At 42.2% G+C, this 25,488-nt stretch overlaps 2 protein-coding genes across 6 annotated transcripts in view; both read left to right on the forward strand.

Moving 5' to 3' along the window:
- The window catches only part of mapk8ip1b (mitogen-activated protein kinase 8 interacting protein 1b), a 30,901-nt gene extending 18,311 nt beyond the window's left edge, over positions 1 to 12,590 (forward strand). For all 3 annotated transcript variants that reach the window (XM_028401760.1, XM_028401762.1, XM_028401761.1), the window contains exons 4-12: positions 2,633 to 2,714; positions 4,279 to 5,406; positions 6,724 to 6,799; positions 7,077 to 7,249; positions 7,939 to 8,042; positions 8,162 to 8,278; positions 8,455 to 8,525; positions 9,242 to 9,340; positions 9,558 to 12,590. In XM_028401760.1, the coding sequence (XP_028257561.1) occupies positions 2,633 to 2,714; positions 4,279 to 5,406; positions 6,724 to 6,799; positions 7,077 to 7,249; positions 7,939 to 8,042; positions 8,162 to 8,278; positions 8,455 to 8,525; positions 9,242 to 9,340; positions 9,558 to 9,630 (1,923 nt within the window). In that variant the 3' untranslated portion in view covers positions 9,631 to 12,590. The remainder of the gene's footprint in view (positions 1 to 2,632; positions 2,715 to 4,278; positions 5,407 to 6,723; positions 6,800 to 7,076; positions 7,250 to 7,938; positions 8,043 to 8,161; positions 8,279 to 8,454; positions 8,526 to 9,241; positions 9,341 to 9,557) is intronic.
- Positions 12,591 to 17,592: 5,002 nt separating this feature from the next.
- Positions 17,593 to 24,606, forward strand: LOC114433952 (N-acetyllactosaminide alpha-1,3-galactosyltransferase-like). 3 transcript variants are annotated; one of them, XM_028402775.1, is made up of 7 exons: positions 17,593 to 17,630; positions 17,935 to 17,986; positions 19,667 to 19,767; positions 19,938 to 19,994; positions 20,104 to 20,193; positions 22,257 to 22,394; positions 23,306 to 24,606. In XM_028402775.1, exons 3-7 carry the CDS (start codon positions 19,739 to 19,741, stop codon positions 23,988 to 23,990), a joined length of 999 nt encoding a protein of 332 aa, XP_028258576.1. In that variant the 5' UTR covers positions 17,593 to 17,630; positions 17,935 to 17,986; positions 19,667 to 19,738; the 3' UTR covers positions 23,991 to 24,606. The 3 variants fall into 3 exon arrangements, with proteins under 3 accessions (XP_028258576.1, XP_028258575.1, XP_028258574.1); XM_028402774.1 differs by lacking the exons at positions 17,593 to 17,630; positions 17,935 to 17,986 and adding exons at positions 18,559 to 18,800; positions 19,462 to 19,556; XM_028402773.1 differs by lacking the exons at positions 17,593 to 17,630; positions 17,935 to 17,986 and adding an exon at positions 18,560 to 18,800.
- Positions 24,607 to 25,488: the final 882 nt, after the last annotated feature.

Raw genomic sequence — 25,488 nt, forward strand, 5'->3', positions numbered from 1 at the left:
TACAGTCAATGCTGCGTTTAAGGTTTGGGGAAGCAAAGGATGCTTGATTGATGAAGTTTTGTTGGAAGCTTTGTTGTCATGGTTACAGTAATCATCATGTGAGTGAGGATTCTAGCCAGACCTGAAAACATTCATTGAAACCTGACATCATCCTGTCTTAACATCCTCAAGATCAGTGTCACTACATCCTTTTTACGTAACAAAAGTGTCAGTTTAGGTAAAAGAGATGATTCTGTGTTGGCCTTTAAGACCATCCACTTCCTGCAGGAGATACCTTTAGGTAGGTTTATCAGCTGCCTGAATACAGAGTAAATGTGCTGCACAACTAAAACTATTTGATTTATTAGGTTATGTGGAGCTGCAGTGTTGGCAGTAATTCCCTTTTAAACTGTTAGTTTAAACCATATGAATATTAATTGAAGAAAACAGATTCAGTCCGTTTAACAAATGAAACCAAAACAAAGCTTCTAGTCTGCTGCCAGCAGCACGTTTTAACTGGATGAAATTAAATCATTTGAGGTTACGGACTCGGTAATTGGGGGCATGAATAATTATATAAATGGAACAAACTAAAGGATTTTTAGTCATTGTCACGTATAGAGTTCAGATAAAGCCTGTGTGCTGACACGTCTGTTATGTAATATAGATATTAATGTATATATGTGAGTGCAGGCTGTCAACATGATCAGCCGAGCAGCTCTATATTTATCTGCGCTTTGTTCTTTGCCCAGTTTTCATGTGGTGGAAAGAAGCCTACTGTACTTGCTGCTGTGCCTTTGTCTGTGTGTGTGTGTGTCTGTGTGTGTGTGTGTGTGTGTCTGTGTGTGTGTGTGTGTGTGTGCTGAGATGTCAGAACTGGAAAGCATAAAGGAAATAATTGCTCTCCAGTGTTTTTTCTTCTTCTTGGGAGGTCTTCAGGTCTCCTGGGGTGATTCTTTATGCAGGAAAAAAATGTAAAATGTGGAATAACTACATGTATGAAAGCTTTAGCTCAGATTTGGTAGCATTTCTGTCAGATACACAACTATTAACACACTAGTAAGTTCGTCATGGTTCAGCAGAGCTGAGAGTGAAGTCGAAGGTTCAGTCAGGTGGTGTAGACAAAAGTTGCTTCAGATTGCTGCTCACTGGGTGACTGTTTCCAGGTCAGTGCATCCGCAGAAATGCAAAATATACATTTTAGCTCTGCATCATTTGGCAGCGCCTGACAGAATTCTGAGGTTGAGCAGCAGCAGCCCTGAACACTCATGAGCTGCTTTGGAGCACTGATGCTGTTTGACAAGCAGCATTTTGTGTGGCGTTTTTGTTCCAGAGAAAAACAAAGGAAGTCCCAAACTACCATGAAAACACACCTTCTAACATCATATTAGGTTCTGTTTGGAACTGAATGATGCTGGTATAATAGGGTGGAGGAGCTCTTATTGAAGGGATTTAGTGGATAGATAGAAAGACAGACGTCTATCTCAAGGAGGAGGAAGGAATTCCGCAGTCCTAATCCCAGTCTGTCTGTCTCTAATCTCTCACCCACTTGTGATTTATGTGTATGTGATCTGAGTTGTTTACACAAAGGCAGCAATGCACTCACATGTAGAAGTATCCGCAGGCCCATTAGAAAGTGCACCGTAAAGGGAATGGATGGGATTTTGTCATCCGCCTGCGGTGAGCAGTGATCTTCTAGTCACAGTAATAATACAGGCCCCTTTAGATCGATGCTGCGGTTTCCCACCTGCTGATTCACCCGTTGTCATAGCAACGGCTCCATCTGCGCCTGGTACACGTAGATGGGAAGTGAGTCACGAGCGGTGGGTGGACAGAGGAGGATGAGGAGGATCTTATTTTGGACACGTCGTCGTCGTCACAGGAGTTTCCAGTTCCCCCTAAACCATCTATTCAGATCTGTTTTTAATCATGTCGGTCTTCCGGAAATTAATCTTGATTGGCAGGTTTTAAAATATAATCATGAGTTTTGAGCCTTCTTTGTATCCATCTGGCAAATCAGACCCTTTGTAAGCTCTTGTTTTTTTTGGCTTGTGGAAGTACATGTGGAGTGAATGTGTGTGGTTAGGATGCCAGTTTAAAACTCAGAGGAAAGATTTCACTGACCACACCCCTGTTACACATCACCTGCTGCATCATCAGCATCAACATCATTGATTTCTGACTCACACCCCACAGACAGCCATCATTTCCTGTGAAATATGTGTTTCTCATCTGTACTACAGATTAAATTATAATTGTATATCATTTTTCAAATATGGCTAAAAAACTTTTTTAGTAACATGGATGAACTGCAAAAAAAGAAAGAAATACATGATTTCATATGAACAACCACCCAAAAAAAAAGAGCCTAAAGAGTCTGATACTGTGTGTGTGTTGGCAGTAGCTTGTGTAAAAGGTCTGGTCCCTTTAAATGCACACCACGGAGCACAGACAAAAGAATCCCTGCTCATTCAACAGAATAAAAGGTTTGTGTGTGTGTGTGTCAGTGAGTGAGTGAGCGAGAAAGAGAGAGAGAGAGGGGGAAAGACACACAAAAGTTGTATACACTGTGTCAGGGTCCAGAATTCAGTGACCAATCCCCTCTGCTCTGGTTTTCTGTCCATCTCTCTCACCACTTCCTCCTTTTTTCCAGGACACATTAAACAACAACTCCCTGGGGAAGAAATACAGCTGGCAGGAGAAGGTTTCTGGTTCATCCTCACCCCTTAAAACAGGTGATGACCATGTTTTAGCTGCATTTTATCCAATGTGTGTGTGTGATATGCATTGAGTTTGGCAGACTGTGAGTCCTTTTTGAGCTTGAGGGACAGAGCTAAGGCTTGGATTAGCTGCTGAAGCAATACTATACACTGTGTGTGTGTTAGCCAGCTTTGGCTTAGCTGTGCGCTGTCATAGCTCATTGCTACAACTCTTTTCAGAGCAGCATGTGAGGTGAGACTAACCACACTCGCTGCCAAATGTTAATTTAAAGTTAAATATCGCTTGTTATCCCATCATAACTCAATCAAAACACCCCAGGAGCATGGTCTTCAACTTAATGTATTCCTTAAAAAGGCTGTCTATATATATAGTGGGAACATCCGCACATTGTTCAGGGATGATTAGTCCATTATTTCAGTCACTTTTGCAGCCATTTTGTCAGAAATACCAGGATGTAAACTGTTGTGTACATGTACCTGCTCATCCTTTAGTGTCACTGAAGGAAGCCCATGCGTGCTTTTCACAGTCAGAAAGGATGACATGCTCCCTTTAGGTGAAGGGTCTTGTGACCATGCAGTCACTACGAGCTCAGTCACAAGGCAAACCTCTAGATTTGCCTTCACCATTGGTTGTGAATTTTTGAAGCTTACTGGGATCAGGCGAGAAGTTCAGAAAGATCTGCTGTTCCATCACACTCAGAGGGGCCAGTTGATAAAATGCAGGCTAGGCGAGGGACCCCTGGATGCCTCCCTTTTAGAGGTCAGTTGTGTGGTGGAGACCCATGATGCTCTGCAGGGATTATATCATCCAGCTGGCCTCTGAAGCAGCTGGAGATCCCCTCTGGAGGAGCAGGTGGAAGCTGCTCTCCTCCCCAGTAGCTTCTGGAACCCTGATGGGAGGATTTTTACAGTGATACAACCAGCAGATTTGTTAAAGAATAAAATGGTAAACGATATCATATGTGCTCACAAACACTTTTTAACTTTAGTTTTATGAGTCATCTGAGAGCTGAATTTAAATTGCAAATGATCGTGATTCAGTGCAGAAGTCTGTGCAGCGCCACAAAGAATTCCACTATTTTTAAGGATTATTTTTCTGTCATCTGTGAGGATGTATGAACAGTTTCACAGCAGTAATTCTTTTTGAGGACAGACAGCATCTCAGTATGGTCCTGAGTTGTTGTCTTTCTTGGGTGTAGCTGTCAGACGTCACTGCTGCGTCACTCAAAGTGAAAAAAAAATCAAGCCTGGATTTCCTGTAGATGGATTATGACATAACACGTCAGTCACCTTCTCCTAGCTGCACTCTGAATTTGATGAGTAATGGGGATTTAGCTGCGTAATCCTGACATCTGTTACCTAACCATTTCTACTTTTCTCTCTTCCTGTCTGTTCTTCACTTTATCTGTCTGTGCTTTCGCTGCCATGTCTGTTTGTGCATTTGTTTGTCGATCATGTCTGCGTTTTGGCGTCATGTATATATGCTCCGTGTGTGTGTCTGGTCTGTGTTTGTGCCTGTGTGTCTCTGTGTGTGTGGCTGTCTGCCTCCTTTTGTTTGCGCTTGCTGCGCTCTCTACAGGTGACCTCACACCTCCACGTGAGCACAGGTGTCTGAGCGACGAGGACAAGGTGCAGGGTGGGGGAGCACAGACCAAAGACCGCGGGACCTCCACAGACGCCCCCTGCAGACACAGCCACAAGTCGGGACACTCGCACGGCTCATCCACAGGAGCTGTGACGCGTTCCAAGCTTCAGGAGAAACCGCCTGCGCCGCCTCCACCTCAGAACTACACGCCAGCTCCTCTGTACCCAGCGGGAAAGGCGGATGGGCACCACAGAGAGAGGATTCGATACCACACGGACGTTCAACTAGAGCCCACAGATGAGATCTATCTGACTCCTGTGCAGCGCTCTGCTGACTCCCTGGACCCCCCTAACGTGCCAGACCGCCCTTTCCTCTCACAACAGACTGAGCAGGGCCGCATGTCCATTAGCTCCGACACGGAGGGTCCACCTCCTTATCAGCCCCTCCCCGACCGGACCAACCCTTCCATCTACGAGGAGGACGAGATCTATGTCCCTCCTCCTTCATATGCTTCCTGTGTAGAGTCTCTCATCACACCGCCCAGTATGGCCTGCTCCTCGCTCGCTCTGGACCTCAGCCTAAAGGGGGCAGGCACGGGGGCCGGGGTTATGCTGAGAGCCGGGTCATCAGTAGAATATGTTGATGCCACAGATGAGAGCTACTGTGGTGAGGATGAGGACGTGGACAGGATAATAATGGACGGAAGCATGAGAAAGGTGGGAGGAAAGGGAGAGTGCTGCAGCAGCAAAGCTGCCCCAGTAAGAACTTCCATGAGCTCAGAGGCCAGCGGCCTGTCATATGACTCAGTCAAATACACACTGGTGGTGGATGAGCACGCTCAGCTCGAGCTCGTCAGTCTCCGGCAGTGTTACCAAGGCTACAGCGACGACAGCGACTCGGCTACCGTCTACGACAACTGCGTCTCCTCCCCTTACGAATCGGCCATTGGGGAAGAGTACGAGGAAGAAGATGAGGAGGAGGAGGAGGAGCACGACGCTCGGATAGGAGGCGTGCGAAGAGAGGCCACGGCCTGCCTCTCTGAGGACTCCACACCAGAGGCAGACCTGCACTTCTCCAAGAAGTTCCTCAACGTCTTCATGAACGGTCGCTCCAGCTCCTCCAGTAAGTCGTGATCCTAAAATCAGATATTAAATGGTTCCACTGTTAAAAATAATAATCGTGCATATCATTGTGGGATTTCACAGGATTTGACAAAATAATTCATCAAAAGCCTCCTCCTTTAAATTCTGTGGAGAGGAAGCACATCAGCACAGAAGGCTGTTGGTCTTTTTAATTCCATTTAAACATACAGTAACACTGCAGAGAATGCTGTCTGGCCAAATTGGCACGGAAGCCATTAAAAGGCTTAAAGCAACGTGGCTGATGAAGCAGAACCAGAGCAGAGATATTCATGCTGTAACCGTGAACGCTGAGGCGCTCCAAAGATTGAAGTGCTGTAGTCTTATTTTATATCCATTTGTGCCACGTCTACTCAGCCTTTTTTTGTGTGTTAAAGCTGCTTTGATGTTATTAGGAATGTTTTGACAGCAGCAGACGTTTTAGTGACCTGCAGGGTGAGAGGACACCAAACGTCGTCTTCATTCTCTCTTCTTTTCGGCTGTCCAGACCAAACAAACAGCTAATTGCTAAAAATAGTTAGAGATGACAGTTGCCAGATATTTTCTGTTTATAATGGGTGTTTTCTTTTGAAGATTATCAGTAAATCAGAACCATTTTTTTTGTTGTTGTTATTCTGATGTCACATGGAGGATGTATGGTTGTTTTAGAAGCCTTGAGGACAGATGACAGAAGTGAGCCACAGAGGCTCAGTGAGCCCTGAGACACATCACATGAGACAGCTTATGTGATTCTGTGTCACTATGTTGTGTTTGTCAGGATGACTAAAATAAGTGAACTTCCCCCTTCAGCTCAGTGGATATTCTTTGAAGGTCAACATACGTCAAAAGTTAGGCCCTGAATGTCCCATTGATGGTGTCCATGAAGAGCAGCCTCTGCTTCTCTCCCAGCCGGGGACTGAAGACAAACAAAGTTGAAGGATTTATCTCCACTCAGCTCTTACACCTCAGAAATATCAGCCAGACAGAGACCTGCATAAAGGCAGGATTCATATGAAAGAGGCAGAGAATGAGAGCTTTGTGTGAGTATTTTCCTGGACTATTAAAGGAAGTAATAGTCCTTGGCTGGCATCCATGTATTTTACAGACATCACAGCAATTCAGTATCTGAGCCGTGCAGGAAGGCGGCCTGTCTCAGGGGACTGTAGGTAGAAATACATAACGCTCGTCTGTTTCACGCCTCATTACGGTGTGATTTATAAGTAATGCATTATGTAAACACCTTGTACACTAATTGTTTTTTTGTGTGCGTGATGTTTTTTGCTGTCATTCGAAGGCATTATTCTTTTTTTTTCTCTGCTAGGTGCAGAATCCTTTGGCTTATATTCCTGTGTCATCAACGGAGAGGAGAGGGATCAGAGCCACAGAGCCGTCTACAGGTGAGGAAGAACTACACAACCATCATCGTAAAAATGTGACATAAAAACACACACACACACTTTCTTTCTCCTTAGTAACAGTCACACTCCAGCTGCTGCTGCAGACCTCAGGCTGATACAGAGTGTAGGGGGTTGGGGGAGGACAGACAGAACACAGCCATGCAGTCATGTGAAAAGGAACATCTCTGTGCACCAGCAGATCACATGACCGTATCCATGCATAGCTAAAAGCTAATGTAAACTAATATTGTATTGTTTTTATGATCCATCTTGACAGGTTTGTCCCCAGACACGACGACGAGTTGGAGCTGGAGGTGGACGACCCGCTGCTGGTGGAGGTGCAGGCGGAGGATTACTGGTATGAGGGCTACAACATGCGAACCGGCGCCCGTGGGATCTTCCCAGCATATTATGCCATAGAGGTGGCCAAGGACACAGAGAAGTACAAAGGTACTGACGCTGCTGTGTACCACACCACCACTGTGTTATCCCTATGGAGTCAGTTTATGGATTATTGTATTGACGGCAGGGGAAAGTAAAAACACCCCTTCCTTTTGCACATTTTTACTGAACATTTGGCAGATTCTAAACTAATTGAAACCAAGAAGTTGCCAAGTGTAGGTGACAGATGACCTAAATGTCCCTCAGTTTATAAAATATCATGAAGAATAACTTCCTCCTCCTTCCATGCTTGATTTAGACATAACCTGCACATTTAACAAAACAAAACCTGCAACCAATGTTTTCCTTGATGAAGATTTTGTGGTCTTCCCGACACCTTGAAAGGCCAAGGTTCACAAAAATGAATCATTTCAAGTAAGCCAGGTCACTCTGTGTGCGGTGTATTTATATTACTTCCATTATAAAAATGCACAGTTTTTTATACTGAATTAAAATGTGAGTGCATCAATTAAGAGTTATGATGTTATGGTGTGTCTGTTGGTTCATGCAGTTGAATTGTACTGCAGTCTGTGTGTTTGTGTTTGTCCTACTTCTGAATCTGCTTCCAGGGTTAAGCAGCATGGAACATATGATGTCTATCAGTGGGAATACTGATCAACACAAACAATTGCTACCTTATGTTATGTGGTATTGGGTATCAGCCTCTTATTGTGCGTTTTTGTCTCCTCTCTTTGCAGTAAAGAGCAGCGAATGGATGGACAGATACCGGCTAAAGTTCCTGGGCTCCGTTCAAGTGCCCTACCACAAAGGAAATGATGTTCTGTGTGCAGCTATGCAGAAGGTAGACAGCCCACACTGACATGTTTATGCATGCATGTGGGCTTTTATTCTGTAAAATTATTATTATACAGAAAACAATATGTAGAAACACCTTCAGTGTATTTTATGTCCATCTTCCAGATTGCCACTAACAGAAGGATGACGGTCAAGTACAACCCGCCTTCATCCTGCATCCTGGAGATCAGTGTGAAAGGCATCAAGCTGGAAGTTCAAGAGGATTACTATGCCTGTGACAGAGTAAGACTCTTACTGTCCCTTTGGCTGTCTTATGTGAGGTATTATTAAGCAACGTCTCCCCCATGTGGCGACCACCATACATTGCAAGCAAAGACACGAAGAAGGTGATTATTTCAGATAAAGAAAATGCAGCCTCGGATGTTTATTCTGTCTCTTTATTCTGTGTCTGTTCACAGAGCAATGAGTGCAGTCATTTCTTTCAATTAAAGAACGTCTCCTTCTGCGGCTATCATCCCAAAAACAGCAAGTAAGTATTAAAATTTAAAAACTGCTTTCACTCAAACTAAAAGGATCCATAATTGATTGATCATTTGACCTTGTTATTTTAAGAGTTTAGGAACTAAATTCATTTCTTTGTACATAATAAAATAATGCAAACTAGTTTGGAAGACTTATGTTACAATGTATTTGCTCCATTAAACAAACCTTGGGAAATATTTGAATATTTTGAATATTTTGTCAACTGAGTATGGTCAACATAGTGTCTAATGGTTGGTCTAATAAAAACCAACAATCACTTTACATATGGCGTACTTGAATGCAATCCCTATTTACAAACTTAAAGAGCCGTATGAAGCAAGGAAATTAGTTGTTGGATACTTGCATTAATGCAGGTGTGTCACACTGCCGGCCTAGCAACCACTAGACTTAATGTAATATTTTCATTATTCATACAGGTTTAAAAGCACAGTTCTATAATACTAGATTCTATTACTTAATGTGTTAAAAGTTATGGCAGAGAAATTTTAGGAGCTCTCTAGAAAGTTCCTGAATATGTTCCCTGATCTTCCCTGCTACTGTGTGTCCAAGTCACCACGGAGACAATAGGGAAATGACTAGCTTACTTGATTTGGTTGTTTGCATAGGAACATTTCTGAGCTCTGACGGGCTGTGATACATGACAGAAAGAATGGAGCCATTCTGAATGTGTTCTCCTAAGCCTCATATGTGTCTTTTCTGCAGGTATTTTGGTTTCATTACAAAGCACCCAGCGGACCAGAGATTTGCTTGCCATGTGTTTGTGTCTGAAAACTCTACTAAACCTGTTGCGGAGTCAGTAGGGTAAGATGAGAATGTGTGTCTTTGTATGGAAACATAAGCACATAAAGTTAATGCCTTCTTGCAAATTTGGCAACACTGCATTCCAAAAAGGCAGAGGAATACATGCCATGGAGCAGTGCCTGCATAGGAATTCAGTGGCATTTGCCTACTCACCAATTAAATCACCTCAGTGAATGATCCATCAGTCAGTTATTTACTTTATGTTTTTGTTTTTCAGGAAAGCCTTCCAGTTGTACTATAAAGAGTTTGTGGAGTTCTCATGCCCGACAGAGGACATCTACCTGGAATAACCCTGCCTTTAACCACAGCCCTGTACAGTACACTGTATCATAACATAATGTTGCATGATGGACAGACATACTTAAATTAAAACAAAAACAAAAAATGATAACACATCTGACAAACAAGCAGGAAAAGAAGGATCAAGTCCAGGAACTGTGATGAAACAGCAAGGAGGGATGAATACGAGCCAAAGGAGGGAAGCAAAGCGAAATATATGCAAAATGGCATCAGCAATGAGGCGGTGACCACAGGCTGTCGATGGAAAGCACAAACATTGTATCTCTGCAGCTTTGGCAGGGCTAGTTAGCCTGTAGCACTGAAAGCCCAGGAAATGACTGCACTACCTTGCACTTGAGAGGAAAACAGCCGCAGTGTTAAAGTGATGAGTTCGCTATGAATCTAAGGGAGGTGTATATTTACCCAATAACATCTTCACACTGAACATGCACACTAAGTGAAATAGAAATCCATGTAGGAGCAGTGAAATGTATCCTTATAGCACATCTGATGTGAAGGTGATCCACGTTAATATTCCACCCTAAAAACGCTGTCAGAAAACCAGCCGCAGGGGGTGCTCGCAGCATTTTTGGAGTTCTTTGTAGGTACCTACAGCATAGTGCACACGGCAAAAAAATCAAGGCCATACATGGAAAGCCTTATCCTGTCCATGTGCATGTATGGAAAGCCTAAGACAGGTAGAGGAGCCCCTTCTGCAGCAGCTAGCATTGGCAGAAGTTCACACTGGGATCAGCTGCTTTCCCTGCCTTAGGTTTTCTGTGCATACATGGAAAGCCTAAGTCGGCAAGGAGAGGATAGTTTCCTGACCCTCAATGTGCATCCGTGGGAAGCCTAAGGCTGGGAAATGACACATTCCTGTCTTTCCATGTGCACGCATACATACATAGAAAGCCCAAAGCAAGGATGGTAGCACATGGTGTTGAGATCAGCTGCTTTCCCCAGCTAGGAGAAAAAAAACACCTTCCTGTACGCCATGTTATTGTTGTGCTGTGCAGACTGAAAATATTTCTCCTGAACTCCTAAAATGCACTTTGCATCACATGCTAAGAAAACAATAGCAGTGCAAGGCTGTGTGAGTGAGGATTTTTTCCTTTTTGAGCGTTTTAGTGGCTTTTACTGCAGTGCAAATCTAAGCAGCCCCCACCACATGCCCAGCAAAGCCTTAGTCCTTAATTCCTAGTCTATAATGGCACACACACACTGCGCTTCTTTTCTGTGTGTTTCAACTAAGTGTGAAATCTAGACATTAAATAGACATCTGGGTTTGGCTGTTTGATTGTAGAGGATGAGATGTGACATCAGAATCTCCTTCATATGGTGTTTTTAGAAACTCCCTATACTTTTAACATCAGAGATAACACATGCTCTCAGTGTAGCAGAGAATGAGGCTGATCCTTGGTACAGTCGGTACAGGTGCTAACAAGGGAGCTAAAAAAAAAAAAAAAACTCTGGTGTCTTCAGATCTTCACTAGTAGTGCCTCTTTTTCATCCGCTCACCTTCCTCAGTGAACATTGTCACATTTCAAGTGATTGCCATTGGGTGTGTGTTGAGTTTGAATGTGAACTGAGATGTAGGGAGTGTGTTGCTGTGACTTGCTCATCATTCCACTGCACTGAATGTACTGCTCTGTACCACTGCTGTCTGTTGGGGTCCAGCTTGTTTGGGAAAACACAGTGCATGTGATCACGCACAAAGGCTAACAGAATATTTAATTTTTAAATACATCTGTGCTGTTCACATGTGGGGTGCACAACATACTCAGGAAATTATGCAAGTGGAAAAGAAACTCTGGATTGGAATGGCTTATTAACAGCTATTGAGCCAGTCTTCTTAATGTAGCATGCAGGGTATTATGAAAATAACATAATAATAATACTAAATGATTCAATTTTTTAGCTGTCATCAACTTGAATTTTCAGGAGCCAACACGTTGCATGGCACACTGGAACCTGTTTCTATTATTATCTCTCTACCCAGCTATATACATATGACATTACATATGAATGGATGAGACTAGGATAAGTACTTAAGACACTCCAGTACACAAGCAGAGTACTCCGCAGGTTTTGACAACTAAATGGCCTCACGAGCAGCTTGCTTTATAGTACAGAAGAATGTGCCTTGGCGGGCACGTGATCGCCCTGCTGTTCCTGCAGACCCTGCTGTTCTGGCCAAACATGCAGGAGTCCAATAAACACTTAAAGGTGTGGTGGCTTTCCTTAAAGCAGCAGGAGCTAGAGAGAACTTTCTGACGTCTTTAATATTCTCAGTGCTCCATTTTTGGAGACTCAGGGCTCATGTGAGAGTCCTTGCAGTGAACTTCATTCAACCAGTACTTCTGTTGGCAGTGGTATCAGCTGAAGGAGAGTTCAGATCTCAAATTCACCACTGAAACAGGTGATCTAGCATTATTCCCTTGGAATAAGGAGACATAACCAAGTTTGGTTTCATATGGTTCTTGATACAGAAGAGGTTTGTAGGTCACACTGTGACTGCTGTTCTCCTCCTCAGTGTTGCTCATAATCAATTGTTGATGCAGGAAAATGAGTCGCGTGTCACAAAAGAAACACCCGTGCAACATGTAGGCTGCCTGTTTATGCCAGTAATACTGAAAAAGTAGACATTCAAAGGCAACTGTTTTGAATGAGGCCAAAACATTTGCAAGTTACCACCGTTTTTGTGTTTGTGTGTTCCTGAAAGCAGCGGGGGTACAGCGCAGTGGTTCTGCAGTGGAAAAATACAAGTGTTCTTTCTACACCACTTATCACTAACTCTTATTTGTAATAGATTATTTTATCTATATTTAACAGAAGATTTAAGAAAATGTGTGTAAAAGTAAAAGAAAGATTAATAATTATTGAAGGATATGGAAATTTTATATTCAGTCATCATACCTGTTCTCACAGTTTGTCCCTCTCCAAACTAAAAAAGTAAAACAAAACAAACAAGCCGTCTGAAAGCCATCCTGTTCACATCAACAGATCTTTTACCTTTTTTTTTTTTTTTAATGAAATTCCCTTCTCAAGAGCCGATTCAGGCTGACAGGAAAAAAAATGTACTGTAGTGGGGGCTATACAAAGGGTGTACAGACATGCCATATATAAATAAATAATTTAATATCTGTAATTATAAATATGACATTGTATTGATTCAATATGTAGTATGTGAAATTTCTTTTTATTTTGGATTTTTTTTAGCTGTGAAATTATTCTTGATTTAAAAATTTAAATGCAGATTTCATAGTGTCCTGTCATCATTCCTGTGTCAGTATCACACACACACACACACACACACACACACACCACCACTTAGTACCACTCAATATCTGCTCAGTGACAAACCTATTTTAATTTAGGCCTTGTATCAGACAATGTTGATAGTCAACATGGCTGATAAAACTGGCAGTTTTCTATCAATCCACATTATCTGCAGACATGGGAAGCCTAAGGCGGAGGGAGGATACATTCTGACCTTTTCATGTGCATGTGTAGAAAGCTGCTCTGAGTGCAAGCTGCAGCTTTTCTCCTTGCCTCCGGTTTTCTCTGCATGTACGGAAAGCCTTAGGCTTAGGCCTATACTTTTCATTAGCAGATATGGAAAGCCTAAGGCAGGAAGCATTTGGAGCAGATGTTATCCCTGCTTGTGTTTTCTGTGTGCATACATGGAAAGCCTAAAGCACTGTGATGGTTACAAAAGAACAACAACTTGGTCTAAATGATAATATGTTTATTAACTACAGAATCAACTCTTATCAGGTGCAGGTGCCAGGAGATCGTAGCCTGTTTTGAGAAGCTTGTGGAGTTGGATGCTCACTAGGTGCAGCAGCCATCCTCTCATGATGTCACCGGGCTCGGTACTGTGCAGCGGTGTGAAGTGGAGCAGACGTCTTTCTCTCGTAAGATCGGTTAGTTCAAAATCCTCAATGGTATTATGAACAATATGATGAGAACTTGGAATTCAGTTTCTAACCCAAACACATGATGAGGGCCAAGTTTGGATGCAATATGTCAAAACACTGCAGAGATATGAGCTCATTTCCTGCTTCTCGTTCTGTAGCGGGTGAATGCTTCAAAAACAGTTACAGACGTTAATGTACCTCCAAATTTGAGCAGTTGGTGGTGCTGACATGAAATTTTGTGACAATAATCATGGTACTGAACTGATCCGTGTGCCAAATTTCACAGCTTTCCCACAGGCGGTTTTATGGGCTGCCATAGACAAGTGTCTCTTTGGAATGCACCAGAAAGTTTTATGACTTATCTGGCCAGCTCTCCATCTCTTTGTATGCCGGGCAGTGAGGAGGAAGAGTCGTATTTAAGGAAAGGTAAACACACCTGTATGATATAAACACTGATCAGCCACACCCATGCCAGCTGAAGAGTATGGCACTCGTTATAAAGAACATGCTGAGGTTAAACACATCAGGCAGATGTCAGGGATCTGATCTATTTTAAGAAATGGCCCAGTTATCACTGTCAGGCAACTGTGATAACAGTTTGAGTTTTGCCTGATAACAGGTTTGTTCCACAAAGAAAACTAAGGTAAGAGTGTAACAATCCCTGAACACGTTTCTGTTTCAGTCTGATATTCTCACTGCTGAATGTTCCAACATGTTACTGCAGCGTTACCTTCTCACCTTCTCCTACCTTCTCACTCATTCCACCCTGTGAAATCTTTCAAATCGTGTGTTTTTTGGCTCTTTTTAACACACAAATGGTCATGAAAACCTTATAAATATATAATTTTTCAGGCATTTATGGCAGGTTTACTGCATTTGGAACTATTATATATCTACTTTGATTCTAGTTTTTCCAAACAGTAGTTTATACAGTCGTTTTATTTTGCTATTAACACAACAACACTGGACACAGCGCCCATATGATAAAGTAACAGTAATCAGTCTTCCATAGAAGTAGCATTGCTTTTGGCGTTGCATGCAGACTGCAGACTGCGTGACGAAATGCAAACTTTGACAAATGCTACTGTGGGTATACTTGATATATAATGTAATATATTTGATAGTCTAATCCTTTTCCAAAAGATGAAGATAAAATTACCATTTAGCTGTAAGAGGACAAGAGATATCGGTAACTATTCAAATATGAGCCGTAGCCATGTCATGCTAAGGTGTTTAGAACTGGATACAGGCTGGATACAAGTGAAAAAAATATGCACAGAATACAGTGTTAGATTACTGAGACAGCTTTTAGTAGCTGTTGTCAATGGGGGGGTCATCCTTCACATGTGACTGATGGTCCTCTAGGCCTCTCTCTCTGTTAGTAGTATTCATCCTCCAGGTTAGGTTGATAAGGAGTTCCAGGGTTGGATGGTGGTGGTAGAGGAGGAGGAGGGGGCCTTTCCCCATAATCTAGAGCAACACAATAAACCAAGCAGATGGAAGGCAAGTGTACAATTACTGTTTCTGCCCCGACATATCAAATCACATGTCTTATCTGTTCATTGTTTGATCTGCAAACAGCCTCAGACGTACCGTCAGTAAAGCTAATGTGCTGTTTGAAGACGCTGGGGTCAAACAGCAGTTCCAGCTCTGCTGCACCGTCGTCATACCTGTTGGGAAAAAAAGACACAGAATGAGTTGATAGCAGAGCAAGATTACCACCATATAGATTTAGTACAGCTGATAAGGACGATAGAAGACGGTCACAGAAACATCCAGCACCTGCTGAGACTACATTAGGTTTAACTGGAGCAGTTTATTATTATTTATTTAAAGTCTTTGCGTACATATTTAGTGGGATTAGAAATAAAAAAAAAAAAAAAAGGTTAGGTAATCATGTTTGGACCATTTACCCAACAATGCTGCCTACCTAGGTCTGCCTACCCAATCACCCATCCAGGTTGGACAGGTGATTGGGGGTTGGGGTTGGGTTGGGGTTGGGTTGAACTTTGTCCTGTCTTTCATAAGGGCATATTCAAACATACCTGATTAAAAAATAAGGAAGACAGATAAAACCTTTCACACGAAACGGGAAGGTGGGAGTTCCGTGTATGAGAACAGGTAACAAGGTGCTGATAGCATGGCGCGTGTAGATCATGTTTGCTTTGTGCGGCCTCTCCAATAATACGTCTATGTTTGCAGGTAGGATTTGAAGAGGGCATGTCCTGCACAGTATCACAGCATCCTGCACAGTAAATGGTTTATTTTTTGTACTACAGTAACTATTAAGTGCCCTCAGGGAAGGTATTTATTTGCACGTCTTCCGCTGTTGACACTCTGATCTTAAAGTAGTCATGCTTGATTGCTACCACTCCTCAACTGCCCGTCTTATTAGAGCCTCCTGTTTTTATACCCAGCACAACTCATACTCAGGTTTGATGTGGATATTTGTTTTGGTTACACAAAGAGCAGAGGTTGATGTAAACGGTGAGGGGCTGGAGGGGTACCGCTTTGGGGAACCACAGGATTTTGGCTTTTTTTTTTTTTTTGCAGATGATGATGTTGTCCTGATGGCTTTGTCGAACCAGGACCTTCAGTGTGCACTGGGATGGGGTTGCAGCCAAGTGTGAAGCAGCTGGAATGAGAAACAGAAAATCTTGAAGTCTGAGGCAATGTCCTCTCTGGGTGGGTGAGGAGCTCCTGCCCCAAGTGGAGGAGTTTGTGTATCTCAGGCGTTTGTTCAGGAGTGAGGGGGGAGGATGGAGATTGACAAGTGGATAACCGATAACCGGTCCGCTGTGGTGAAGATTTACCGGTCAATCTATGTTCCTAGTCTCACCTATGGCCACAAGCTCTGGGTGAAGGTTGACTGGTGACTTTTTGAAAGGTGGCTGGGCACTCCTTTAAAAACCCACGTCACTCGAGAAGAGCTTGGGGTAGAGCCGCTGCTCCTCCACATTGAGAGGAGCCAGCTGAGGTGGCTCGGGCTTATGGTTCGGATGCCTTCTTGGGGAGGTGTTCCTGGGCATGTCCCACCAGGAGGAGACCCCAGGGGAAACCCTATGTAAACGCCTCGGGATTTCCCCGGAAGAGCTGGAAGAAAAGTGTCCAGTGAGAGGGAAGTCTGGGGTGTCTCTGTTTAAGACTGCTGCCCCCGCAACCCGGCACCATAAGTGGGTTGAAGATGGGTTAAATCTGAATTTCCAGTGGTGTCATTGGCTTCCTAGATGGATGTATTTGGCTGGAACCTGTAATCTCCCTCATTTGTGGGGTGTACTTTTCCTGTTTAATTTAATACAACACAAAAAAGATGAGCCTTTTTCCATACCTTCTTTTAACCCTTTCACAAAAGGGAAATCATGCCCTAGAGCAACTCAAGTGTGGCTCGGCATCCTTTGTTTAAGTTATTGTGAACAATTTATCACAACAGCAAACGCTTATCAGTCAAGGTGCCTCTGACTGAGCAGGATGTCGTGTTTCATCACAACACAACTGCTGAGCAATGTAGCAACAGTGCAAAGAGGAACTTACCGGTTTAGTGGAGGTGCTGGGAGACCACGACCGATTAGGATAAAGCTGAGAATAAGAAAAGCCAACATATTTTTCCTGCAGCTGTCAGACCACATTTTGGCTCAACTGTTAGCACTGTTGGCAACTTCTATTATGTTGTGTTTGTAAAATGCTTTCAGACACCGCTGCCATGGCAGCAAGGCTCAGAACCGGACACACACATGACCACCTCCAAGGTGCGGAGTGGGTAGTCGTGATTCATGGGCCGGGCGGTGCCGAGGTGGTAACAGTAGTGATCACTAGAATATGAATGAATCTTTAAATCGACCCGTCTCTGAGTCAGAGGGGAGTTTTGGGAGCTACCATTTCACACAAACACCCCTTCGCATTGCTCATAGTTGGTTTAGTCCACCTTAGCTCGTCTAGACTGGACAGAGAAGCGAAGCGGGTAAAAAACGGACCGGAAGAGACCAGGTCGGGCTAAAAAAAAAAAGCCGGGTTAGAGTGCTTGGCAGCATTGATTGAGGATGCTGCCAGATGTGCAAAGCTCACTGACATGTTTTCAAGAAGACAGACAGATGGTAAGGGACATGTAATTAGGCCTAATTGATAATTTTACTAAAAATTATCATAAATATGTGCTATGTTACCAAAATTAGTAACTAACTAAACTAAACAATAGGCTAGCATTTAAAAAAAATAAAAAAAATAATAAAAAAAAAATCATGCGTTGTATACATAGGCAATGGCTACTGAAATGAATTTACATAATATATAATATATTTAAAAATTGTAGCCTAATCCAAATAATTTCATAAATAATAATTGAATAATTTAATGTATAATGAGTGTGCTGTAAAATAATCCCTTTATGGCTTTTTGTAGCATCTGAGGAGCAAAGGGAGGGCCCCAGGCACAGCTGACTGGAGTGGTGGTGGTAAGTTTAAAAAAAAAAAAAAGATGTAACAAAACTTGTTTTGCAGGACTGCTTAAAGTTCATTGTGTTGTACATTAACATAACAATATATATATATAGACGCTGAGAGAAGGGAAAGAGTGGCAGGCACAGGGACCAGAAGCAGGTTTATTTGTTATTATTTGTTATTTATGAATATTTTCCGTAGTTTGTTTGTGTTTAACTTCTTGGTAGTTTTGAGAGAACGCATCTGTGGATTAACCAGGTTTCAAATAGTTTCTGTTGGACTCTTAAAGCTCTTTAAAATCTCCACCCACAATGTGTTTTTGACTACAAAAACAGAGGCTGTATCTCTCTTTGTGTGTGTGTGAATAAAACACAACCACCTGCTTCCCTTCAGTATGCCTATAGGGTCAGATAGAGGGGTTCCCCTCAGTGTCTTGGGAGAGAGCCTCAAATATTGTGACGGATCTGGCCGCAGCAGTCAGGAGAGAGGGGGCATTATTATGCATATATGCGCATCTTCCAGTGTTGACGCTCTGATCTTATCGCGCACCTTGCGCACCGGTTTAACTGCTCCCTCTGTCCCCTATATGCACACATACGTTCATAGCCTGTTGCTTTTAGGAATGAGTGACACGGCGCCACTCCTCAACCCACCCCGCACCCACCGCTGTTGCTTGACGCTCCCCCGCTGACATCAGCTCGCACGCTCAGGTGCGTTTCTGAACCGGTGGTGGTGCTGGTGGCGCTGCGCGTTTGGACACAAGTCGGACGAGTGTTAAACTTAATGCTTCGCTGGATGTTTGGTGGATGTAGAGCAGCCTGCGCACAGGTAGGTCATTCCTGAAAAGAAGAAAAGAATGGCTACTTGTTTTTTTAGTGTGATTGCGAAAAAAATCATTTTATTATTATTATTACTATTATTATTATTGTGTTCCATCTGATTTCCTCCACTCAAACTAAAGAACTCATCGAGAGTTTGAGTTAAAAAGTGAATTTTGTTGGAGAAAAACTTAAAATATGGCGCAAAAATGACACCAAAGCGGACATTGTGTGTGCGCGCTTTACTGTACCCACATTATCTCTCTACGCTACTACTATTTATACTTAATACAGACTTGTTTAGAAATAGTTGGTTTAGTATATTATAGCCCTAACAGAGGTTTGCGTTGACGCAAGGTGTTTGGCAGTTGTGTTACCATTTTTGCGTCTAACGCGCACACAGTCCAGGTGAAACTGCGTGTTTGTGTGTTTCAAGTTTTTTGTGTGTGTTTTAAATTTTAAAGTCGGTCTGTGTATCATGGGTGAAACCTGCTGCGTCTTCACACAGATTTGTTGGTTTTGTCATATGTGATTTTGCTTCTCAAAAATCCATCACTTTATATTTTGACAGTCATTGTGTGTCATCCAGTGTGTGCAAAAAAAAATCCAGATTTAAAAAAAAAAAAAAAAAAAAAAAAATATGTATTCCTTTGTCACATTTTTGCCAACAGCATGAATATATTAAAAAAAAAAAAAACAGAAGAGCGCATGAACAGGAATCTCACATTACTGCTCCTGGTAGAGTGACAGCCCTCTGGTTCTGTCAGTATGTGCTTTTTGTGTGTTGACCTTATCATATTTAATTCTATTGTCAAGCAGTAGCAGGTATATCCATGTTTCTCTGCCTTCATGGTGATTTTTTTTTTTGTACCTCAGGTTTAGGCGTAGTTCTGACCACCAGCAAACATTTTTCTGCTGACATCACTTCAGGACTCGTTTAGCAGGAAGATGAAATGGCAAAGTTTACCAGCACGAAGGTAATGTTTACCACACACAAACATCCATTCTATATTAGTTCAGTTTAAAATTGCACAACAAGTTGCTCATTACACCACCTTTGATGGGTTAAATGACAGTAATATTATGTACAGTAGGGTTAATACAAGCAATTGTTCATTGTGTCTTTGTGCTCGTTTGCTCCTTCCAGTGGAGTCTTCTGCTGCCTTCTCATGCTCGTAGCAGGTTTTACGTCCCTATACTTAAGGTGTGTATTCGAAATCTCATATTTAATTGCAAAAATTTCATCATGGAGCACAGAGAAGTGGTTTGCAACAATGTCCTCTCTTATTTTATTATTTTTTTTTTAACCTCAGATATCTAAACTTCACTACGGAAAGTTTTGTGTTTGTGAGTGAAGCAGCTGTAAGGCAGAATGTCAGCTTGGATGAGACGCTGAACTTTGGGTAAGAAAGAGTGATTTCCCTTTTCTAATTTAACTTGTAATGAAGACACAAATTCTGTAAAGATGAGCAGGTGAGAGCCACAGGAGGACACACAAGCTTATATCATCCACTCTTATAACTGAGAGCTGAATCTGAACAGTAAGCACTTCCTCTATTATGTGGCAAATACAGTATGTTAGGTTGGCGGTAAACAAATATTTTTGGGTATAGCAAGCTGTAAAAATGCAGAACATGCAAACAAAGTGAACACATGTTTCAGTCATGTGGAAAATAAAGCAGAAGTGAATGTACCTCTCACTGTCACCACCCTATTGCTCTTTATTTATTTACTGTTCTAACCCAAAGAGGGGCTCATCATCATCATAAATAATTGTCCACTGTCACACCTTGCCTTTGCACACTGTCCTTTTTTTTATACCTTTGAATTAAAGGTGAACTATCACTGCTCTTGGTTTATGACCATTTTTGCATGGAGATTACAGTTAGAGCAAAGTTCAGACCCATAGCTGGCTGGTTTGATGCCCGGCAGCTAGAATGCGTCACTAAATCTCTGGTTGTCGCTGAGCGGTATTGTAGAAAGTTTTTTCCCATTGTCTGCTGTCTGTAACTCAATCATTAGGAGGGTCCTCTCATACCAGGACCTACGTCTTCCCTTTGTTTACTCAAAACATGATGATATGTAGAGCAACAGCACAGGAGAAGGTCATGCATTTTAAAACCAAGAATGAGTCATATGATCATGATACTGAAGGTAAAAGTAGCCCGTCCCTTATTTTACTCAAAGTAACAGCATATTTACTTGTTATGCTTTTAAGCTTTTTTTTTTTTGCACTCCACTCGTAGAACATTAACAGGCTGAGTTTGAGATTTTGGGAAGAGGAAGCTGTGTCAAACAAAGATCAGAAGATCATCTGTCTGCTTCCTCATTCGTTTGTGTGTGCTACAGTCTATGCACCTCTGTATAGTTTGAAAATCATTAAATTTTATGGTTTCATTGCTGAGGCAGTTTTATTTTAATAGTCGTGGATGTGGAGTTGGGAGCAAACTGGCGCTGGAGCTCATTCAACTTCAGTTGAACTCTGACCACCTCATCTTGAACCCAATAAAATGTAGTACCACATTTGTTTAATGTTACAGTATGCTAGTTAATTAGTACTTAAAGAAGTCAGACAACTTCGTGCACTGCTGACACAGTGCTGCTTCATGTGATTAGTTTGTTTGCCGTTGCTCAGCAATCAAACTATTGTTCTTCACCCTCTTTCTTATTCTTCTGTACGTTTTTTTGTATTGTTTTTTTTTGGCGCAGCGTATCTTCAACATACATTGACCGATTTCAGCCATTCAACTATCAAAATGTTCATCTCACAGAGGACATTCTGAGTTACATTCAAGTTTTTTTCAAAAAATTACAATTTTTCAAATATTAAGCAGTTTTGGTGTCATTTTTAACATGGGAGTCTATGAGAGAGCCCTTCAATGAGGGTCATCTGCCAAATGTATCTCCTCCTACAAATTTCAAGCTACAGAGTTTAGTCTTAAAACGCTCATTAGATGCTGCTCTATCAAACTTGTATTTAGAATTTTCTAATTCCGAATCATTTCCACACGCCAGGCTCTCAACTTTGGAGTGGTTTTTGAGGTCTCCTTTGCTGTTACCATGGTGACAGGCTGACACACAGAGGCATACAAAGCTCTGAATTGCTCTGATTCTCCAGCAATTCAGAGCAATCCTTCACATCAGCGTTCAAAGCAACGCTTCAGCTGCAGCAATCAAACTTGCATTTTCTTCAGGAAACACCCTTTTCTAGTTATTCTTATTATCTTGGGATTTGTTTAGTGGGTGGTGAACCTCCAACACTATTTTAAGGAGTTTCAGGAGGAGGACATTTGAGGAGTGCTACCACTACGTGCTGACCTACTCACTGTTGAGTCTGACAGGATTTTAAGCACGTATTTCTTGTTTCTTGTCCTCCCTAATCCTCCTGTGTGAGCTTGACTAAGTTTGAGGACATGTCGCAATGTTGTGTTTTCTGCTTCTTGACTTTGCTTTTTGTCTGCTACAGGACCAGGCCGGCGGTGAGGACACGCACATCTTGGAACGCTCCTATCATTTGGGAGGGAATGTTTGATCCCATCCTTTATGACCAAAAGCACACCCAAGCAGAGTCAACTGTTGCCCTCACAGTATTTGCAGTGGGAAGGTTTGTTTTTCTACAAAGATAGTGGCTTTTTTATTTATTCCTGCTATCAGAGTACTTCTTTTGTTTTGTTTTAGAAACAGCAGTGCAGAGCAAGACATCAGATAGATAGATTGATCACCAAGGGGAAATTCAGGTATCCTATGGCAACATAGGAACAGACAGCATAGCATGAATAATGGTATAAACATAGGGTACTAAAAATAAAAAGCAAAATTAGTACATGTGCAGGATGGACTTTAGGTGCATGGGTGGGGGAAAGCTGGGTGCCAGCATCAGATGTGCAAAAATATAAGCGGTATTTACGATATGCAATAAATACTAATGTACAAAAGAAATAACTGTGTGTAATTATACATTATTACAGGGTTACGTGTGAAACAGAATAGGATGTCACAGGTATGCCTGTGCCTGAGAGTGACAGGTCGTTTTCATAGCGAGCATGCATGACATCTTATTATAACGAGTTAAACTTGCTTTGGGGGGTTCAGCATTTCCATACAAAATCAGGTTCCTTCTTTTTACACTCTGCCTTTTTCAAAAACCTGTAACTAGCGTGCTTAAGGCCAGTAAGCATAACAGGGTTCAGCATCATCAGAATTCACAGTTGTTTCTTAGAAGTGTCGTCTCTTTCTACAGTACATGCCGATCCTGAAAATGATCTGTGTAGTTGCTTGGAAACGACATTATTTGTAGATTCTTATATTACAGGAAAATCTTTCCAGACACAAGCTGGATGAACACGTTCTCGCTTCCTGATATGTTTTACCAAATGGCACCATGGCAATGTTCAGTGCTGTACAACAGCTGTGGAGGCATACCTTTGAAAGTCCAGCTTGTGTTTGTTGTTCCTTCTCGTTCTTATGACATGTCAGCAGCAGCTCAGTTGTTTTTCTCTGTCTTTGTTCCACAAGGTACCTGGACGCCTACCTCAACAATTTCCTCGTCTCGGCCGAAGCGCATTTTATGTTGGGATTACCGGTGACGTATTACGTATTCACAGATGTGCCAGAGAAGGTACCAAACATCACGCTTGCTCCTCAGCGAACCATGAAGGTCATCCAGGTGGAAAAACACACCCGCTGGCAGGACATCTCCATGATGCGAATGAAGACCATATCGGAAATGATAGACAAGGAGATCAGCCACAGCTCCAAGTACATCTTCTGTTTCGACGTGGATCAGGTATTTATGGGGAGATTCGGCTCAGAGGCTCTGGGGGATTCGGTGGCTTTGCTTCATGCCCACTATTATAAGCTTCCAAAGGATAGGTTCACCTATGACAAGAACCCCAAATCCAAAGCCTTTATGGAGACCGGAGATTTCTACTACCACGCTGCTATCTTTGGAGGTTTGTGCAAAAACGTAAAGCATCTGGCAGATGTCTGCTACCTGAGCATCATGGAGGACAAAATAAACGACGTGGAGGCGCTGTGGCATGACGAGAGTCACCTGAACAAGTACTTTTGGGTTCATAAGCCCAGCAGGCTGCTCTCTCCGGAGTACTGCTGGGACCAGAGCATCGGTGACAAGAGCGACATAATGGTCATGCGGCTAGTATGGGCGCTGAAAGATTATGCCAATCTTCGTACCAGGTAGATCAGGCGGTCATAAGTGGGAATAATGTCGGGGAAAAGTAAAAGATTGGGTATGAGTTTGGGGAAATGTAAGATTTTAAAGTTTTTGTGTACAAACATTTAAAAGTGGACTCTTAAAAATCAACTCAGATAAAACTTTCAAAACTTTCAGTTTGTCAGCTTTACTTTTCAGTTTGTCTTGTTGTAGAATTGACATAATTATCCTACATCAGAGTATTAAATGATGCATAAATGATATTTTATAAATATTTAAGGACCAGAAGGAAAAGGTCAAAGAAGTGGACAGACCCCAGACCCACATCTGTTAAAGAGGTTCCTATGTGAAGACAAAAAAAACTGTTTACCTTTTATTGTTTTCATCTTTTTTTTTTTACTGTTGTATTTATTCCTCCTGTATTTCTTGGGAATATTGCAGGGAATCATTGGACACTGACGCACTGTAACTGTAGACTCTGCTTACTTAATGTATCAGATGTGTCTCAGTTACAACTGCCTATTGTTATTATCCAGGTGAGATCATGTGATACCCTAAAGAGATGCACTATGCAGAAGTTATGAAATGTGAATTGTTGGTGTTTTTAAATGAATGATATATGTGTACTTTCCAATAAAATAAAATCTTGCTTCTTGTCTTCTGAATTGTTTGAATTTTTAAAGGCTCACCCTTTCACCCTTATAAATCCTGGTGATGTCATGTTGGAAGGTGGCGTACGGATGCAACGACAACCGGTTTATTCAGGTGTTGCTATTGTTTGTTCTGTTTTATTTCAACACATTTCTTCCTTAAACATGATCTTGGGTTTTGTTGATACATTGGAGAGTTCTTTACCATGCTACAGTAGTCTCAGCCACCCTCAGGCGTTTTCTTTGCTTAGTGCAACGGTTCCTGGTTTAAACCTGCTGCTCAGCTGCGACCTTTCTGTGTGGAGTTTTGCATGTTTCTCCTCGTGCCTGCGTCGGTTTTTTTCTTTTTAGGTTCTCTGGCTTCCTCTCACATTTCAAAGTCAGGCCACGGACTCTAAATTTGCTGTAGATGAGTTTGATGGTTTTTATGGTTATTTGTCTTTGTGTTAACCCTGTGATAGACTGCCAACCTGTCCAGGGTGTTCCCTGTCTCTGCCGCCCATCAACAGTTGACATAAGCTCTGGCCAGAGTTAAATAACGTGTTGGTGTCTGAAACACATTCATCGCTGCAGTAGTTGTATCTACATGTAGATCATGACTTAGGGCTGGACGTGTCACAACACTATTCAAAATCGCAGGGTGGGTCTGTTTTGCCTTATACGATGTCTCTTTAACAAACAAAGAAAATAATAGGATAATTAAGTAATCAATAACTTGTTTAACTTACAACTCTTCATAAAGGTGTACCTGCAAAGATTTATGGAACAGGTTGGCCACTTACAGCAGTTTTCTCTTTCACCTACAGTTGGTTTCATTGAACTCCCATGTTTCAGTGTCCAGCCCATAATGAGACACCCTCCCTGTGTGAGGACTT

This window comes from Parambassis ranga, chromosome 3 (assembly GCF_900634625.1).
Source record: "Parambassis ranga chromosome 3, fParRan2.1, whole genome shotgun sequence".
NCBI lineage: Eukaryota > Metazoa > Chordata > Actinopteri > Ambassidae > Parambassis > Parambassis ranga.

Coding starts and splice junctions, on each gene's coding strand:
- LOC114433952 (XM_028402775.1), top strand. CDS start 19,739: ATGAAATGGCAAAGTTTACCAGCACGAAG. Junction 20,194..22,256: donor GATGAGACGCTGAACTTTGG/GTAAGAAAGAGT, acceptor TGTCTGCTACAG/GACCAGGCCGGCGGTGAGGA. Junction 22,395..23,305: donor ACAGTATTTGCAGTGGGAAG/GTTTGTTTTTCT, acceptor TTGTTCCACAAG/GTACCTGGACGCCTACCTCA.